The 19,924-nt window shown below is 46.7% G+C and overlaps 1 protein-coding gene and 1 long non-coding RNA gene across 3 annotated transcripts in view; one reads left to right on the top strand and one right to left on the bottom strand.

Annotated features, from left to right (window-relative positions):
• The window catches only part of LOC144576865 (uncharacterized), an 82,150-nt gene that overhangs the window by 23,664 nt on the left and 38,562 nt on the right, over positions 1 to 19,924 (top strand). The gene's annotated exons all lie outside the window — the stretch shown is intronic.
• IL2RA (interleukin 2 receptor subunit alpha) overlaps positions 8,928 to 19,924 on the bottom strand; it is a 58,899-nt gene continuing 47,902 nt past the window's right edge. The window contains exons 4-8 of one of the 2 annotated variants that reach the window (XM_078329223.1): positions 17,224 to 17,439; positions 15,612 to 15,683; positions 15,164 to 15,235; positions 13,548 to 13,614; positions 8,928 to 9,272 (exon numbers count right to left, since the gene is read on the bottom strand). In XM_078329223.1, the coding sequence (XP_078185349.1) occupies positions 9,248 to 9,272; positions 13,548 to 13,614; positions 15,164 to 15,235; positions 15,612 to 15,683; positions 17,224 to 17,439 (452 nt within the window). In that variant the 3' untranslated portion in view covers positions 8,928 to 9,247. 2 annotated transcript variants of the gene reach the window in all.

Below are 19,924 nucleotides of genomic sequence, written 5' to 3'. Positions count from 1 at the left end.
AAAACACATTGAGCAAAAACTGGTGGAACTAAAAGGAGACATTTTAAAAAGTCCATAATTACGGTTGAAGTGGATCCAACTCTCCTCTCTCAGTAATTCATAGAACAAGCAGATGAAAAAAATCAGTAAGAATATAGAAGATTGAAAACACTATCAAGACATTTCATCCAACAACAGCAGATAGAATACACATTTTTTACAAATACACATGGAACATTCACCAAGAGAGAGCCCTTTCTCAACCATTGAAAATAGATTCTATTCTGGGCCTCAATAAACATAAAATGATTTATATCATATAAAATGTATTATCTACATGACATAATTAAAATGAAAATCATTAATAGAATGGTAGCTAAAAAATTCTCAAATATTTGGAAATACAACAAAACATTTTCAAATAATCCACAAGTCAAGGAAGAAATCACAAGGTAGAATTTTTTTTTTTGACTGAATGGGATGAAAATGCATTTCTCCAGGCCAGGCGTGGTGGCTCATGCCTGTAAATCCCAGCACTTTGGGAGGCCGAGGTGGGTGGATCATGAGGTCAAGAGATCGAGACCATCCTGGTCAACATGGTGAAACACTGTCTCTACTAAAAATACAAAAATTAGCTGGGCATGGTGGCGCATGCCTGTAGTCCCAGCTACTTGGGAGGCTGAGGCGGGAGAATTGCTTGAACCCAGGAGGCGGAGGTTGCGGTGAGCCGAGATCACGCCATTGCACTCCAGCCTGCGTAACGAGCGAAACTCTGTCTCAAAAAAAGGGAAATGCATTTCTTAACTTGAGGGATGCAGCTAAAGCAGTGCTTAGAGGGAAATTTATAGTATTAAATGCCTGTATTAGAGAAATAGAAAAATCTCAATTCAATGATTTCAGCTTTTACCTAAAGAAAGTACAAAAAGAAAAGCAAATAAAGCTGAAAGTAAACAGAATGAAGAAAATAATAAATAGTAGAAGTCAATGAAATTGAAACAAAATCAATAGAGAAAGTTGAGGATACTAATAGTTTGTTTTGAATCGAGCGTTAAAATGCACAACCTTGTAGCCAGACTTTTCATTTAGTTTTTAGTGAACACCAGTGCCACTTGCCCATCCCAGACTATTTTCTCAAGTGACAAAAGATGCAAATTAAAAATAAAATGAGTTAAAAGTGGGCCATAGCCTTTCTCTCTTTTTATAGGTATAAAAGTAAAATACTGATAAAATAAAGCACAGCAAATTGCATGTTTTGAAAAGTTTGCAAATAACACAAGTATTACAGAATTTAGAAAAATATGTTAAAAAATTAATCATCTATCATACTTTAGTATAATGTTTTCAGCTGCTTTTTTTAAATTAATTTTTTTTTTTTTTTTTCCTGAGGTAGAGTCTTGCTCTGTCGCTGAGGCTGGATCTCGTTCAGGCCACGTTTGCCCGAGGGAAACTCAGAGGGCTCTCTCAAGCTTTCTCCCACTTTTCCTCCTTCCCGTGCGCCAGGACTTGTACTCCTGGCTGCTGCTTCCAAAATGCAGCCTGACTGCCCTAGGTTTTTGGGAATCACAATTTAATGTATTCTATTTTAGAACCTATCTTTCCTCTACAAATTGCAAAGCATCAAGAAGCAGAGACTTGGGGCATAGACTTCACCATCCCTCTTTTCCTTTTCTCTTCCTTCACAGTAAAGGCAAAGAGTGGCATGGGTGGGAAGGAAACCCGTTCTCCTGCCTGTCCCACATCCCCCCACCTTTTCGGTTTTGCACCTGGTGGAGTGTTTCTGGCACCCAGCAGAGCAGCACCTGGTGACTTTGTTCTCACAAGTCCACGTGTAGGTGTTGCATGAGAACAGAGCATACAGTCTGGAGCCTTAAGGTGGGAACTCTGCCGCACTGTAACACTTTACACATCATTTTGTCCCAACAGCAATCAAGCCTCTTGTTTCTAGGTTTTCCTTAAGGAGTGGTGTTAAATATTTGTAAAATGAACACGTAAAGAACCTAGAGTCCAGAGGTCTTAACAGATGGCGTTGCATCCTCATCGTGAGGCACGTGGACGGGGGTTTCCGACCACCTGTGTTCGCCCCTAGAATTCAGATTGATCTGGGCACCTCTGGGAAAGCTATGGGGCAGGACCTGTGACTCTAGTTGCATTTTTGGAGGAGTGAGGCTGGGGGAGAAGAATAGGGAGTAATACAGAGGACATCCTGGTACATGTCTCAGAAAGTCTTCCATGGGTCTGCGTCAAAAACGCATGGAAAGAAAAGCTGCGGGCGGAAGCCGGGGATGCAGGATTCATGAAGGATTCTGCGAGACTCTAGGACACAGTCACTTGTTTTAGTGCCCAGGTAATAAAACAGGGCATATAGTGGGAAGGAGGAGGGTGTTACCCTCTCATAGGTGGAGCCCAGGAAGGCTGTCTGGTCAGACGCTGAGGACTCCTAAAAATATCTGAAGGAGATGGGGTGTGTGTGTGTGTGTGTGTGTGTGCGCATGCACGCATATGGGCTGTCACCAAGAGTGCAGTCTCATCTGAACCTGCAGGCTTTGAAGGAGAGAGAGAGAGAGAGAGAGAGAGAGAGAGAGAGAGAGAGAGAGAGAGAGAGAGACAGAGAGAAGGGAGAGGTTATTACCAAGAAATTGGTCTCATTTGAATCTGTAGACTCTGAAGGAGACTGTGCATGTGTGGGGGTGGGGTGGGGATTATTATCAGGAGCGTGGTCTCATCTGAACCTGCAGGTTCTGAAGGAGACTGTGTGTGTGTATGTGTGTATGGGTTATTTACAGGTTATTACCAAAAACACGGTCTTATCTGAGTCTGCAGTCTCTGAAAGAGACTGTGTGTGTGCACGGCTTATCACCAAGAGCACAGTTTCATCTGAACTGCAGGCTGGTGAGGCCAGGAGAGATTCACTCAGGGGTCAGTCCAAAAAACAGAACCTGGCTAGGAATTTCAAACAGGTAATTTTTTAAGAAAGAGTTTTATTGGAGGTTTAGTGAACATATAAATATATGTACACATTCAAAGTACACAGTTTGGTAAGTTTTGGCATAAGTACACACCCATAAAACCACAAGATAATGCTCCTTTGTCATCTTCCACTGACAGTCTGTGGTCTGCTATCTGTCACTGAAGGGTCATTGGGATTTTTTAGGAATTCATATAAATGGAGTCAAACAGTGTGTGTATATATATATATATATATATATATTTAAAAATGTGGTAAACAGCAGACAATGTACAATTCACCATCGTCACCATTTTCAGGTGCACAGTTCTGCAGCATTAAGCACAATCGTGTTGCTACACAACCATAACTACTGTCCTTCTCCAGAACTTTTTAATCTTGCAAAACTGAAACTCCGTTCCCATTAAATGACTCCTCCTCCCCTTCCCCCAGCCCCTGGCAATGACCATTCTACTTTCCGTTTCAGTGAATCTGACTACTCTAAGGAAGGAACTCAGATAAGTGCAATCATACAGTGTTTGTCCTGTCGTGTCTGGCTTATTTCACAGAGTCTAATGTCCTCTAGCTTCATTCGTGCTGAAGCCTGTGTCAACATTTCCTTCCTTTTTAAGGCTGAATAATATTCCATGATGAGTACGTACCACACTTTGTTTATTCTTTCATCTGCTGATGGATACTGGGTTGCTTCCACCTTTGGGCCACTGAGAGTAACATTGCTATAAAGTCTTTAAGACCCTGTTTCCAATACTTTTGGGTGTATGCCCAGACATGGAATTGCTGGATCACATGACAATTCTTTTTTTCTTTTTTTGAGCATCTGCCATGCTGTTTTCCACAGCAGCTGCTCCGTTTACAATCCCACCAGCTGTGCACAAGAGTTCCAATTACTCTTTGCCAACACTTGTTATTTTCTGTTTTCTTTTTGATAACAACCATCCTAAAGAGTGTGAGGTGGAGACTTTAAAAAAATGTCCTCGTAAACAGCCTATGGTGTTAAATGTTCCTTATGCATTTTAAAAGAATGTGTGTTCAGTCTTTGTTGGGTAAATGGTCTATAAATTTCAATTAAGTCAAATTGGTTGATAATGTTATTTAAGTCCTCTATATTTTATCGGGTTTTCTATCTACTTGTTCTACCTGTGTCTGAGAGTGAGAGAATTGTTTTGAAATCTTCACTATGGTCACAGATTTGACTATTTACTTTTGCAGTTCAATTAGCTTTCACTTCACGTATTTCGAAGCTCTGGTGTTAAGTGCACAGCAGTCCTAAAATGCTAGCACTAGGGTTGCCATGGCCTCCTGAGGAACTGATCCCTTCAGCACTATGAAATGACCTTCTTTGTCCTTGGCTGTGTTTGTTACTCTCAAATGTGTTAATCTGATAGCAGCACTCCAGCTTTCTTGTGCTAAGTGTTTTCAATCTTTCTACTTTCAATTTTTTTATTTCTTATAGTATGGATATATTTTTTCTTGCTTTTGAAATCCAATCTTACGATCTTTGTTTTTTAATTGGGATGTGTAGACAATTTACATTTGAAGTGGTTATTGCCGGCACGGTGGCTCACCCCTGTAATCCAAGCACTTTGGGAAGCTGGGGCGGGAAGATCACTTGAGGTCACGAGTTCAAGACTAGCCTGACCAACATGGTGAAACCCTGTCTCTACTAAACATACAAAACTTAGCTGGGCATGGTGGTGCATGCCTGTAATCCCAGCTATATGGGAGGCTGAGGCAGGAGAATTGCTTGAACCTGTCATCCTTATTTATGTTTCTCTGCAATGGTTCATTTCTCTCTGGCTGCTTTTAAGATCTCTTTATTACTGATTCTAGGAGTGGGGTCTGTGGCTTGGGCCTTATGAAATCAGAATCATCTCATATCTTCTGGTGGCAGTGCAGGCGTAGACAGGAGACCTAGTTTGAGTCAACAAGACTGGAGAAGACATTTGCTTCTTCTCCAGGAAGTTGTGATTTCCCTGTATCAGCCCGTCTGCCTCTCCAACATTGGGGACGGTGAGCTACTGTAATCTTCTACAGATCTAAGAAGAGTGATTGACTTTCCGTTTGTTCGGGTTTTCAACCTGCAGCAATTAATTGATTATGAGGATGCACATTGGGAACCAGCCAACACAACCCCTCCATGAAAATCACCGGCAGGAATTCATAATTAGCTGAAGGAATACCAGTGAGTAAAAACTAAAACCAACTCACGACGGGTCTGGTGTTGCCTCAGGAACAGCAGGCTTCCTGGGAGCTATGCACATTGTGCGTTCGTGACAGAATGCCGAATTAGAGTCTTCCATAAACTATGCACATTGTGCGTTCGTGACAGAATGCCGAATCAGAGTCTTCCATAAACTTTAGTAACATGCTACTTTTAATCTTTGAAAACAAAAATTCAGGGTCTCCTCAAAACTTACTTCATAAAATGCTAAAGTCACCATAAAGGCTTCAGGATGATCCTTCTGGGCTGAGGACCCTTCTTTGAGAATCATAAGATAAGCGCTATTCAAACCTGTTGGTCTCAGGATCTCCTTTTTTAAAGTTGAGGTGAAATTCACATAACACACAATGAACCGTGATAAAGCATACAATCCAGTGGCTGTTAGTGTGTTCAACATATTGTGCCATTATCTCCTTTCTCTAGTTTCCAAACTTCTTTGCCACCCCAGAAAAATCCCCTGGCAAACACTCATCTGCTTTCTGTCTCTAGGGAGTTGCCTATTCTAGATATTTCATAAAAAAAGAGACATATGCCGGGCGCAGTGGCTGACGCCTATAATCCCAGCACTTTGGGAGGCTGAGGTGGGTGGATCATGAAGTTAGAAGATCAAGACCATCCTGGCCAACATGGTGAAACCCGGTCTTTTAAAAAAAAGAGTCATACAGTAGTGACCTTTTGTGCAGGGCTTCCTTCACTCAGCATAATGTTTTTGACCCTCATCGAAATGGCAGCATGGATCAATAGTTCATCCTTCCTGTGGCTAATACTTCATGGTAGGGCTATGCCATGATTTGGTTATCCATTCTTTTTTTTGGAGAGAAGAGTCCCTCTGTTGCCCAGGCTGCAGTGTGTGGCACCATCTTGGCTCCCTTCAACCTCTGCCTCCCAGGTTCAAGGGATTCTTATGTCTCAGCCTCCCAGGTAGCTGGAATTACAGAAGCCTGCCACCATGCCCAGTTAATTTTTTGTATTTGTAGTAGACACAGTAGAGCTGGGGTCTCACCATGTTGGTCAGGCTGGTCTCCAATTCCTGGCTTCAAGTGATCTGCCCACCTTGGCCTCCCAAAGAGCTGGGGTTATAGGTGTGAGCCACCACGCCCAGCCTTTACGCATTCATTCGCTGTTGGGTATGTGGGAGTTTCTACCTCTTGGAGAGTATGAACAATGCTGTTATAAACAGTTGTGTACAAGTTTAGGTTTAGACATGTGTTTTTGTCTTTCTTGGATGTCTTTTTTGTCTTTCTTTGTCTTCCTTGGATTCTACCTAGGAATAGAATTGCTGGGTCATAGGACATCTATCTTTAGCTTCCTGAGGAAATGCCCATCGCTGCTTTGCCAGGTGGCTGCACTGTTTGACACCCTACCAGCCATCTGTGAGCATTCCTGTTCTTTCTCTTAGTCATCTCAGTGGGTGTGAAGTGTGTCTCATTGTGGTTTTGATTTGTGTTTCTGAAATGACCAGTGATGTTGATGTGCTTTTTGGCCATTTGACAGGACCTTTGCATGTTATTTAAAACTATTAAAACTATAGAGGATTCCATACTGTGTGCTGTGGCTCACGCCTGTAATCCCAGCACTTTGGGAGGCCATGGTGGGTGGATCACTTGAGGTCAGAAGTTCGAGACCAGCCTGACAAACATGGTCAAACCCCATCTCTACCAAAAATACAAAAATTAGCCGGGTGTGATGGTGGGTGCCTGTTGTCCAGCTACTTGGGAGGCTGAGGCAGGAGAATCGCTTGAACCCAATGGGCAGAGACTGCAGTGAGCTGAGATCATGCCATGGCACTTCAGCCTGGGCAACAGAGTGACACTCCATCTCAAAAATAAATAAATAAATAAATATACTATAAAGGGCTTTTGGTTACGTATGTTATAGCTAGCAATACTTATCATACTTATAACAAAAACCAAGACTTTTTAAAAAACATCATTTTTTCATTTATAAACAATAGCAACAAATTGATTACATGTTAACAGCAGAGTGATGACATCACCCCCATATATCACATAGCTTCTGGAAAATTCCACCATACCTTTTTGAGAGAAGGAGAGTGAAATGGTCAATAACATCTTAGTATTATCATGACCATATAGGCCCCTCAACACCCAGAAGGAGTATTTCAATTCTACTCAAATAAGATTTACATATATATATATATTTTTTTTTTGGTCTGAGATTCTTTTCAACTTAGAAAACATATACCTGAAGGGGGAGGGGAGGGGGCACAGGTGAGTCTGTATGTGGCTGGTCATCAAAAAGACAGAAATAGCTCTTTAATCTGAATCTGGACCCTGCTGAAAACTGCCCATTATTTTCCCTAACACGCTCCTGCCCCCTCAGAAATGAAAACTGGCTGATAGTCTCATGAATGAATAATCTCCGTTCATGTCCCTAACCATGTGATGTTGCTGAGCTAGAATGTGGACTCGGCGCATTCGGGAGGGAGCTGAACACCAGACATGGAACCAGGGCGCACACTGGAATCTCAGCTCCTGAAGCTGAGTTTTTCGTGGGAGTTGAGACTGGGTGGGTGTGCGGAGGGATAACACAATGGCTCTCAAAGTGTGTTCCCTGAGGAGCAGCAGCAGCAGCAGCACCTGGGAATTGTTAGAAATGCAAACCCTTTGGCTCTCTCCCAGACCGATGACTCAGAAACTCTGGAGATCAGTCCAGTGAACTGTTTTAACAAGGCCTCCAGGTGATTCTGATATGCTGAACTTTTTGCTAATGTTTGAGGACTGCTGACATGCTCTTCTTTTCCTTTTTTCCTTAAAGATAGGGAAAAATGTGTGCTGCATACACTGGAGTACAGTGGTGCTATCATGGCTGACTGCAGCCTCGAACTCCTGGGCTCAAGCAATCCTCCTGCCTCAGCCTCCAGAGTGGCTGGAACTACAGGTGCATGCCACCACATCCAGCCAATTTTTAATTTTTTTGTAGGGACGAGTTCTTGCTATGCTGCCCAGGCTGGTCTCAAACTCCTGGCCTCAAGAGATCGTCCTACTTTAGTCTCCTAGGGAGCTGGGATTATAGGCCTGAGCCACCATGCCTGGCCTGATGTGCTCTTTTCCATGGTTGCATTCTACCAATATGACCTCCTTCCCTTCTCCCTCTTCACTTCCTTCCTTCTTTCCTTCCTTCCATAAACATTGAATGTACAGATCCCTTTCCAGTGTTCTTAGACACTTATTAGAAAATGTACACACTGACGTTTGTGTGTCCACTTGTAAACATCAGATTAGTGCAGGCCAAATTCAGAGTATTTTTCACAGCAATCCCCGAGAAATTAACTCTTAAAGAGGCCTCTTAGTAACGCACAAGTAAAACTTTGATAAGTACGATTCTCTGCCTGGGACCCCATTCATCCTCTGTTCCTGACATTGCCTCATGGGGCTTGGCTGCCCCGTTTTGAAGTTACCCAAAGACTATTCTGCCATGGCCTCTGTGCTTTAGAAATTCAAGACTGGAGGCTCAGTAAAAGGGGGTCAGCTTAGAAGACTGAGCCAAGGGTAAAACGATCTCTGGGTGGCAGCCCACAGTTCTTAAAGGATGTTCATTAGGCGATGTGAACGGGAGAATCAGCAGTCAGAAGCAGCTGAGAAAGGAGCCACGAGACAACATCTAGTTGTATAGGGTAGAGTGTGTGTGTTGTGTATTTACATTAGTGCGAGGGCTTTCCTTGGGATTCCTGAACTGGAGAGTTGAGACGAGATTAATGTAAACCTGCTTTTCTCTATACTACACGGAGCGTGGAGAGAGTTCCAGACCATTCAGGCTTTAATGACACATATACATGTAAATAAGATGGAGAATTCTGGTGGTTTTGTCCTTTTCTTCAATGACAGGATTGCTCTTTGGAAGTGGGTAGTGCTCGCTCTCTGATGGGACTGAGCTGGCCTAGAGACCGGGTTGCCACTGCCCTGTGTCCTGCGATGCGACTTCAGAGCTTCCAAAACCCAGGTGAGCACAGGGCATGTCTCCTGGGCAAGTGTTAAACTCCTCTGATGTTGCTTGGTGCCTCACGACTTCTGTCGTCTGTTCTTGACTTCTTACCAAGAAGTTCTCGTTCTTTCGGTTTTCTAGATTGTTCTTCTACTCTTTCTCCTGTAGTGGTGTAACAAAGTCATGGTCATATGTGTAATACAGCACCAAAAAAATGTGGTCCACATCCTAAACCAGTGCGGGTGGAGCGTTCCACTTTAGACCCAATTGACCTGCTAAGTCGTAACCACCCCCAGTGAACTGTCGCCTTCCCACTCGCTGAAATCTGACCTCAAGGTCTCTCCATCCCTCCAGGGGCCACGACTGGCTGCCCAAGTTCAGCCTCTGCTCTGTGGTTTCTCACAGCAAGAGAATTCCATCCACTGTGTGGTAGGTGTGAAACTGAGGGCTGACCTGAACAGGCCTGCCACACTTGCTTGCCTCACTTTTAGTCACCTGGTTCCAGGTGATTTTTAAACCCGTATAACTGAAAGTCATGTCGCTAAGTCATATATAACTACACTTCCGTTGGCTTCCACCCAGACGCTGTCTCTGGTGGATAGGTTATCATTGTAAGGACTGCTCACATTCCTTTTTAGGAACTTCGGATCAGCTCTTGTTCAGTTCAAGCTGGTTGAGGCCATCAGCTCGCCAAGTGGGCCTGTGTGAGTGTCCACTGGGTGACCTTTTGAAGTCAGAGGGCTGAAACCTCCACCCTTAGATCATGCTCACAAAGCCTTTTTGTGCACGTGTCCTATGAAAGTGATAAAGCTCACAGTCTCTGTGGATGTACTTTACAATTCTTTCTATTTATTTATTTATTTTCCACCACTAAGAGTCATTCGGGCCAGGCACGGTGGTTCATGCTTGTAACCCCAGCACTTTGGGAGGCCAAGGCGGGTGGATTACTTGAGGTCAGAAGTTCGAGACTGACCTGGCCAATGTAGTAAAACCCCATCTCTACTAGAAATATGAAAATTAGCCGGGCACGGTAGCATGTGCCTGCTGTCCCAGCTACTTGGGAGGCTGAGGCAGGGGAATTGCTTGAACCCAGAAGGTGGAGGTCGCAGTGAGCCAAGATCATGCCACTGTACTCCAGCCTGGGCAACAGAGCAAGACTCCATCTCCAAATAAAACAAGGTAATGTACGATCTTGGTGGCGTATCCCATTGTCATGTAGTCAAACTGCCACCACAGTCACCCACCCTTCAACCTAGCCTCTGTGCTGCAGTCAGACCACGTGGATGGCCAGCGTTACCACCTGCCTTTTAGCCACATAAAGCCTTCTGTGGTTCACTACTGGATGAAGATTCCTCATCTGGGAGGAATCCTGGGGATGAAGCCCAGCTCTTCAGCCTGGCCTGGTGTTCCCCGACTTGGTCACTGCCGTCCCTAGGGCAGGGCATCATTGTCAGGCTGCCCCATGCACCCAGCTGCTCAGCACTGCTTGGCTTCTCCCCAACACCTCATCCCACCCTTGACACCTCACGCCCTTCCTCATGCTCCCTCTGCCTGGAAGCCATCATCTGCAGCTCCCTACCTGGCCCCAGGCATTTCGGGCGCTGTCAGATCTAAAGCCTTCTGTAAACCACCGTGGAGGGGCTTCTCACTTTGTTCCTGTAACACCTCAACATTAGGGTTTCACAAACTGTATTTAAAGTGAGTATGTTTTCCTTCTCTTCCACTAGTCTGTAGGCACCTAAAAGTAGGACCATGTTGTATTCATCTTTGAGTCCCTGGCAGAGTGTCCGTCACTTAGAAAATGTTCTTTAAGGTGTTTTTTTGTTTGTTTGATTTTTGAGACAGTGTCTTGGTCTTTGCCCAGGCTGGACTACGGTGGTGCAATGTCAGTTCACTACAACCTCCGTCTCCAGGGTTCAAGCAATTCTCCTGCCTCAGCCTCCCAAGTAGCTGGGATTACAGGCGCGTGCCACTACGCCTGGCTCCTTTTTGTGTTTTTAGTAGAGACAGGGTTTCACTATGTTGGCCAGGCTGGTCTGGAACTCCTGACCTCGTGATCTGCTTGCCTCGGCCTCCCAAAGTGCTGGGATTACAGGCATGAGCCACCGCACCTGGAGTAAGTTTTCAAAAACTACGTAGCAGACTATAGCTGTGGAACGGGAATATTAAACAGCAATTAACTGTGCTAAATGATTTGCATGCATTAAAGCTCTCCGTTTCTAGCCAGCACTGTGCTATGGAACTTTCTGAGATGATGGAAGTCTTTCGTAGTTGTGCTGTCCAATAACATAGACACCTGTGGCTAGGGAACTCTTGAAATGTGGCTAGGGCAACTGCGAAACTGAATTCCTAATTGTATTTAATTTATTTACGTTTAAACACACTTAAGTAACCACAGGTGGCTAGTGGCTACTGTATTGAACAATACGGCCTTAGCCTTTTCCCAGTCCTCAGTGAGCTCACAGGAATATCTAATTTCTCCATACTTTGCACAGAGGTCCCACAGCACAAGGCTCCACGCAGAGGTGTGCTGGTGATGTCTAACAAGCAGCTCTCCGAGGACGGTTGCCTGTCTCTCATGGTGTAAATCCTCTCTCCACACCCAGCTTGCCGCTGGCAATGTGACGTCCCTGAACAGGTGGTTGGGAAGAGATGGACGGTAGCCACCATCATACGGTATTTCCACCATGCAGACACAATGGATGCAAACTGCCCCGAGAGCAAGGATAGCGGTAAAATGTAGCAAATCATTAGGAAGCCATCGTTGTAAGTCATTCTTGCTCCCGTATTTAACGTAGTTTACTGAACTGTAAATTTGAATGCTTTAATTTTTTTTGAGACAGCACTCATTCTGTCACCCAGGCTGGAGGGCACTGCAACCCTGAAGCCCTGGACTCCAGGGCTTCTCCCACCTCACCCTTCCCAGTCGCTGGGACTACAGGTATGCGCCATCACACCTAGCTAATTTTAAAATGTTTTTATAGGCTGGGTGTGGTGGCTCAGGCCTGTAATTCCAGCACTTTGGGAGGCTGAGACAAGAGGGTCACCTGAGGTTGGGAGTTCGAGACTGGCCTGACCAACATGAAGAAACCCTGTCTCTACTAAAAATACAAAAAATTAGCCGGGGGTGCTGGTGCATGCCTGTAGTCCCAGCTACTCAGGAGGCTGAGGCAGGAGGATCACTTGAACCTAGGGAAGTGGAGGTTGTGGTGAGCCAAGATCACGCCATTGCACTCTAGCCTAGGCAACAAGAGTGAAACTGTCTCAAAATAAGATAAATAAAAATATGATAAAATAAAATGTTTTTGTAGAGACAAGGTCTCTTTGTTTTCCAGGCTGGTCTCCAGCGAGCCTCTCACCTTGCTCTCTCAAAGTACAGGAGTTACAGGCAGGAGCCGCTGCTCCTACCCTCAATACTTTAACTTTACAAATGGCTGGGCTTAAAAGCCAGTTTGCAGAAGCCTTGAAAATGTAACCACTGGCTCTCACAAGCCACTGCGATCCTTCTGCAGCACGTCATGGGTTCCTGGTCATTGCTCAACAAATGAGATATTTCCCCAAACAAAACTCTCTTTGGCTAGGCTCTGTTGCCACAAGAGGGCACCATAAGTTGATATCGTATTATAGGAAGGATTTTGGACAAACTCTGACTAAAGGGTCATTTCCAGATGTATGTTTGAGTCTGTCCAAAGATTGTAATTCTGATCCATTGAGATTCTTGGGGGAACTCACGTGGGTTCTCACTGTTCTGTTTCACAGCATAAACACTGATCCATTCCTACTGCCAAATAGCTTTGTCCTCTGGGCCTGAACGTGTTTGGTCTTCAAATTAGCAAATGAAAAAAATCCTGCTAGGTGTTAAGGCTTGTCAGGTGTGCAGGCTGAGGAAGGAGAGGGTTAGAGTACTGAGTATACCCTCAACATGTACTCCTAAAAGGACACCTTAGGAAGCAGCTGACACCTTAGAGAGATTGGTACACTGTCAGTTACATGACTCATGCCTGCTACAATAACCCTGTGTGTGTGTGTGGTGGGGGGCTTATCATTTGTATTGCAATAATTTATACATTTAAATTCCCATGAGGAAAATTAGGAGTATGTTATGGGCCTGATGACTCATCTAAGAAGGGAAGCAATCTTTTATTTTTCTCTCTGGCTGGGCCAAGAGCTTCAGTTTTGGGGGAATGGATCTGTATCTTCTCAGGGTCTTACTGTGGAGTTTGTATGAGGGTTGACCAGAATGTAGCTGGCAGGCATCAAGGAGACCCTGGATAATCAAGAGACATGCTAAGTTTCTAGAGTTTCCTTTTTCTTTTCTGTTTTTCCCTTTGCCACTCCCTGAACTGCTGCAGGTGATTAGGGAGAGCACGGGGTGGGGCTGGGTGGGGCCCAGGACTTGGCTCTGACCCTGTGCTGCCTTGGTGATGCTGGACTTACCGTCTCTGCTGCCAGGTGAGCCCACTCAGGAGGAGGACGCTGATCAGCAGGAAAACACAGCAGGCCACTGTCAATAGAGAGAAGGAGTTCAGCAAAGGGCACTGAGCTTGGCATGAGGAGGAGCAGCAGGAGCCAGGGCTACAGGGCAGGCTGAGGACATCCCCAAACAGCAAGGCGGAGGCTGCAGCCTCTCTTCTCCGTCTCAGGAGGTAGGTCCCTCCCCCTGGGATTTCTTAGGAGGCTTGACGAACAGGGTGGGGAGGACAGGGTGAGGGTGGAGGGAGCTTTCCCTCTGGAGGAAACCTTCTCCCACACAAGCCCTTCAGAAAGGGTCAGAGGCCAGGCCTCATTTCAGGACACAGAGAGCGCCTGGTAAAAGAAACATTGAAATATGCAGATGAAAAGAAGCACATTAACATCTCTTGAAAGGGTTCAGGTTTTCTAGATGCTGCTCCGCTGAGGTTTTGGAGGAAAAACCTGCTGAGGTTTTCCCAGGCAGATGCAGCCTCAGAGTCTGTTTTTCCCTCATACCAGGAAGTGACTGCTGTGTTTCTGGAAGCCTGTCCTCTCTGCCTGGCTACATAGCTCCTTCCTCCCACTCTTGACCCCTGGCAGAGGCCTGGGGCACAGACCTTCCAGATCAGCTTGAGAGAAACTGATGGGGCTGCCTAGAGACTTCATTCATAACATCCTATAACTGGTTCATGGGATTCTGAGTTATGTCAGTATCTGGATTAGTCTTTTACTCACACATTTTGCAGTGTAAGGAAGGGGTCCTTTCAACCAACCAACCTACCTACATACCAATCAACTAACCAACTAACCAACCAACCCACCAAACTACCAACCAACTAACCCACCAAACTACCAACCAACTAACCCATCAAACTACCAACCAACTAACCCACCAAACTACCAACCAACTAACCCATCAAACTACCAACCAACCAACCAACCCACCAAACTACCAACCAACTAACCACCCAAACTACCAACCAACTAACCAACCAACCAACCAACCCACCAAACTACCAACCAACCAACCAACCTGCCAATCTACCAACCTATCAACCAACCAACCTACCAACATACAAACCAACCAACCAACCAACTAACCCACCAAACTACCAACCAACTAACCCATCAAACTACCAACCAACCCACCAAACTACCAACCAACTAACCAACCAACCAACCAACCCACCAAACTACCAACCAACTAACCAACCTGCCAATCTACCAACCTATCAACCAACCAACCTACCAACCTACAAACCAACCTGCCAACCAACTAACTAACCTACCAACCTATGAACCAACCTGCCAATCAACTAACCAACCTATCTACCAACCTACCAACTAACCAATCTACCAACCAACCAACCCACCAAACTACCAACCAACTAACCAACCTGCCAATCTACCAACCTATCAACCAACCAACGTACCAACATACAAACCAACCTGCCAACCAACTAACTAACCTACTAACCTACCAACCTATAAACCAACCTGCCAATCAACTAACCAACCTATCTACCAACCTACCAACCAGTCAACCTGTCCACATCCCGGCCTGGGCATACATTTTGTCCACAAAGCAAGTGCCCACTCACCTGCTAGCTGGTACTTCGTCGTAAGTATGAATGTCTCCATGGTCGCAGCCACTTCTGTCTGTACCTGAAAATCTGTGAAAAGGAGATAAAGAGAGACACTCCTGCTATGGACTTTAGGATGACACGAGGCTGAAGGAAGTCAGGGCTTCTCTGTGGATGAGAAGCTCAAAGGCTGTTGGGAGACACGTGGTGGTGGTGAGGGCAGGTATTCCATCTCTGAATGGGGACCGTGCTTGGTCCTGGTCCTGGATTCCCTCTTTCTGACACTTGCTTTGGGGCCTGCAGTTGCTGAGGTCCTGTCCCTGCTCAGAGGGAGAGGAGGCTGCTGCAGGTTTCTCCCCTACAGGTCATCTCTGCCCATCTCCCTGAGCCTGGCTCCTGGCCTCCCCTGTCCTTTGGACTAGGTCTCTGTGGTCCAGCCTTTGTCTTCTTGGAAACTCTCCCGCACCTGTCGTTGTGATGAGGCAGGAATTCTCACTCTCAAGAAGGCTGTCAGGGCTTGCCTGAGGCTCCTCTTCACCTGGGGAAGAGAGTAAGTGATGCTGGGGGAGCTAAAGACAGGAGTCAGGGCCTCACTCCCACCCCATCCGAGGTGGCCGGCCCCAGATACACCTGAGGATGCAGGAACCCTGGTGTGGGCACTCCACCGGGGGATGCCACCCCACTTGGTTCCACTCCAGGGCACTGGGAAGCGGTGAAGTGGCCTCAGCAGAGCAGGCGAGGCTGAATTCCAGTTCTGACCATGGCTGTCCCCAAAACTCTGAGCAATGCTTTCTCCCCAGCCTCCCTAATCAGCCCTGGTTTCCATCCGTGACTTGGAAATAGGTCATAATACGAATGCCATTGAGCCGTTGGATGGAGCAGAGATGCACTAAGGACGGCTGCTTACATGCCAGACCCTCCCCTCCTCTGGGGGGTCGGCACCCCTGGCTCTGCCCTGCTGCTCAGCCTCTTCTAAGGAAGCAACAGGCATTCCCTGGCTGTTAGGGTGGCCCCGGGAGGCAGCTGAGGGAACAAAACAGCCTCCCCAGGGAACCCAGGAGAAGGTGTGAGTATGAGAAGTACAGGGAGCAAGAAAACCAGGAATACTTGAATGTAAAGTCATTTTTTTTTTAGACAGTCTCGTGGTTATACTGAGTGAAACAATAGGATATCTCAGTGGATAAATGAAAACTATTAATTTTTTTTTGAGATGGAGTGTTGCTCTGTTGCCCAGGCTAGAGTACAGTGGTGCTATCTCGGCTCACTGCCACCTCCACCTCCCAGATTCAAGCGATTCTCCTGCCTCAGCCTCCTGAGTAGCGTGTTATAGGCACCCAACACCACGCCCACCTAAGTTTTGTATTTTTGGTAGAGACGAAGTTTCACCATTTTGGCCCAGCTGGTCTCAAACTCCCAGCCTAAAGTAATTCACCTGCCTTGGCTTCCGAAAGTGCTGGGATTACGGGAGTGAGCCACCGTGCTTGGCCTGTATGTAAGTCACTTTTGATTGTCGTGATACTAACATTTCAGAAGGCAGATAGCAGGAGACCTGACACCAGTGGGCTGAGCGTTTGCATGTGTGCCTGTCGTGCACGTGTGCACTCTTCATGTTTGTTTATCCAAGCTCAGCCGGGGAATGGCACAGGGGGAAGGAGCATGCTGACCGCAGGGCACTGTTCAAATCATGCATTTACACGATCACCAGTAAGAGGAAAAATGCGTGTGTGGGGCATTGGACTTGTCCTTGGAGCCAGAAGAGGTCTTGGTGACTTAGGGAAGTAGTGGACTCAGGAGCAACTGTGAGGCAGCACCTAGGGTGCTTGGGAGAGACCTTTAGACCTTTCCTTCTCTCTGTCTACACCTTCCTCCCCACTCAGGGCACAGGGGACCTTAATCAAAGGAGCCCTTGGGGTCTATCTGGTCTATTGCATTTTTTTTTTCAGAATGAAAAAAAATGGAAGTCTTGGGAGATCAAGGGGCTTGTCCAAAGACACACAGCAGGAGAGGTCAGGGATCTTGCCCTGGTCAGCCTGATGGAGAAAAGCAATGTCGTGGACCCCAGACAGGAGCTGCCTTACCTGGAAACTGACTGGGCTCCGTTTCCTTCGTGCACACGAGCCGGGGCTGGGTCCACCTTGTCTTTCCATGGGTCATTTTGCAGATGCTCTCGGCAGGACCTCTGTGTAGAGCCCTGTATCCCTGGATGCACTGGTAGTGAACCGTCTGCCCTACCACGAAATGATAAATTCTTTCTGTGCCTTCATTTTCCCACTGTGGAGGCTCCCTGCAGTGACCTGGAGGAGGGAAGGAATGCTCTGAAGGCAAGTTGGAGACAGCGCTGAGTCTAGGTTGTCTCTTGCTAGGGACTGGACCTTTGTTCTTACTCTTTTTTTTGAGATGCAGTCTCGTTCTGTCACCCAGGCTGGAGTGCAGTGGTGCGATCTCGGCTCACTGCAACCTCCACCTCCTGGGTTCAGGCAATTCTCCTGCCTCAGCCTCCCGATTAGCTGGGATTACAGGCATATGCCACCATGCCTGCCTAATTTTTGTATTGTTAGTAGAGATGGGGTTTCTGCATGTTGACCAGGCTGGTGGTCTCTTGAACTCCTGACCTCAGGTGATCTGCCCACCTTGGCCTCCCAAAGTGCTGGGATTACAGGTGTGAGCCACCTCGCCCGACCGGTTCTTACTCTTTTGAATGTTTGCTCATCCTTTCATTCAACCAATATATGTTGAGAACATCTGACATGGGGAAGTTTGCTAGGCCCTGTGGGAAGGCACGAAGACCCTGTCAGTCCTGCAAGGGGCAGACTTGGGGAAGAAAGGCATGTGAAGATTTTCACAAGGAGAGATGTTGGCTATGGGGACACAGAGGAATGAGCACTTCATTCTGATTGTTGCTGCCTCGAGAGAGAGGAACACCACAGCCGGCTCTTGGCAGACACAGCAGGGGTTGATAGTGGATGGGAATGGGCGGGGCAGTCTTAGCTGAGGCACAAAGGCAGGCTCCAGCCTATTTGGGCCAATGGAGCATGAGGACCACCTTGGATTTCTTCTGGACAAGTGAGGAAGCTCATTCTTGGGGATGGCTGGTGGGCATCTTGGGATAATGGCAGAAGGACTGGGGATAACACCAAAGCCAGGAGGAGGGACAGGCTGAGGGAACCTCAGGGAAATGGAGCACCGTCTCTGATCAAGACACACCTGACGCTTGACACACATGCACCCTGTCAAGACCGCTCAAAATTTCCCACACCACAGAACTTTCCACTCACCCAACTACAACCCAGGCCTGGCTACCTGTGGCCTGAGACCACGTCTTGTTCTGATTAAATCTCAGAATTCCCCACCCACAGCCCCCAACCTGGACGTATAGAATTGTACGTGCCCTCTAACCCCAGCCTGTGAAACTGCACACGTGCTCTGAACCTCCAGACTCTCCCCAACCCTGCATACCCAGCACAGCCTCGGTAAGTCTCCTGCGGAGCCTCTGTCCCAGTCCCAGGCTGGCTCCTGCTGTGTGGCACCTTGAACATCAGGGCTGAACTTGTGTTTCGGTCTCGGGATAAAGGTTGTTTGACAGCCAACACAATTCATAACTATCTGAACATGTTTGAATTGGGTTTACTTCTTTCCAATGAAAACACCCGAACTGAAAAGATCTTGGAAACATCCCTCAGCCAGAACCAGCCTTCGAGAAAGGGCAAAGCACTGGCCCCTTGAAGCCTTCCAGTAACTCTGCAGGGGGATGTGGAGGAAGTGGAGGAAACGAACCCACGTGCTTGGAAACACCAGTCCAGGACAAAGTTGGGGCGGAGTGGGGGGGGCGGTAAGAACATCACGTTGCAGCTGTGCTCCTAGATTAGTCTGTTCAAAACAATAAAATAATGGAAGCTGTAAGTAAATCCCAACTAATTTAAAATAAAGTCAGCAGAAAGTTTCCTCATCTAAGCTGGGAGCCCTGATTAGATCACATAGGAGGTCTGATTTCAGCCCTACTGTGTGAGCTTAGCCAAGTCTTTTTAACTTCTTTCCATCTCAGTTTCTTCAGTAAATTGAAGCAACACTTCCTGGTCCCTGACTCATTGTATTGCCAGGCTCCAATGGGATGCTATCTGATCCAGTTCTTTGTAAAGTTATAAACTAGCATAGAGCTCTGAAGTTTCCTAAGGTCGGCCTGACCTCAGAAAGCTAAGTTCTTCCTAGTGGGTTCTGTTTTGCTTTCTTTTTTTTTTTTTTTGAGGGCGGACAGTCTTGCCCTGTCACCCCGGCTGGTGTGTAGTGGTGCAATCTCTGCTCACTGCAACCTCCGCCTCCCAATTTCAAGCAATTCTCATGCCTTGGCCTCCTGAGTAGCTGGGACTATAGGCGCCCACCACCATGCCTGGCTAATTTTTGTATGATTGTAGAGATAGGGTTTCACCACGCTGGCCAGGCTGGTCAGGAGTTCAGGCTGGTCTCAAACTCCTGACCTCCAGTGATCTGCCTGCCTTGGCCTCCCGTGGTGCTGGGATTACAGGCCTGAGCCACCACATCTGGCCCATTTTCTTGACACAATGGCTGAATCACGATTCATTTGGGAAAGCTGAGGGCAGGCAAGGGGCAGCTGCAATACCCACTCATGCACAGACTGCTGGCCAGGACATGTGCATCTGGAGCTTTTGAGACTCACAAGAGTGACATGCACATTTTATAACCTTTCCCTGAAAGCAATATTGGGAAGTAAACAGTTTTTTTTCAGTGCATTGTCTTGTGCTTAAGGGGAAGAGGCAGGGCATT

Source organism: Callithrix jacchus, chromosome 7, assembly GCF_049354715.1.
Source record: "Callithrix jacchus isolate 240 chromosome 7, calJac240_pri, whole genome shotgun sequence".
Classification (NCBI taxonomy): domain Eukaryota; kingdom Metazoa; phylum Chordata; class Mammalia; order Primates; family Cebidae; genus Callithrix; species Callithrix jacchus.
The sequence above is the reverse complement of the archived record's forward strand: the minus strand, read 5'-3'. Positions and strand labels throughout refer to the sequence as shown.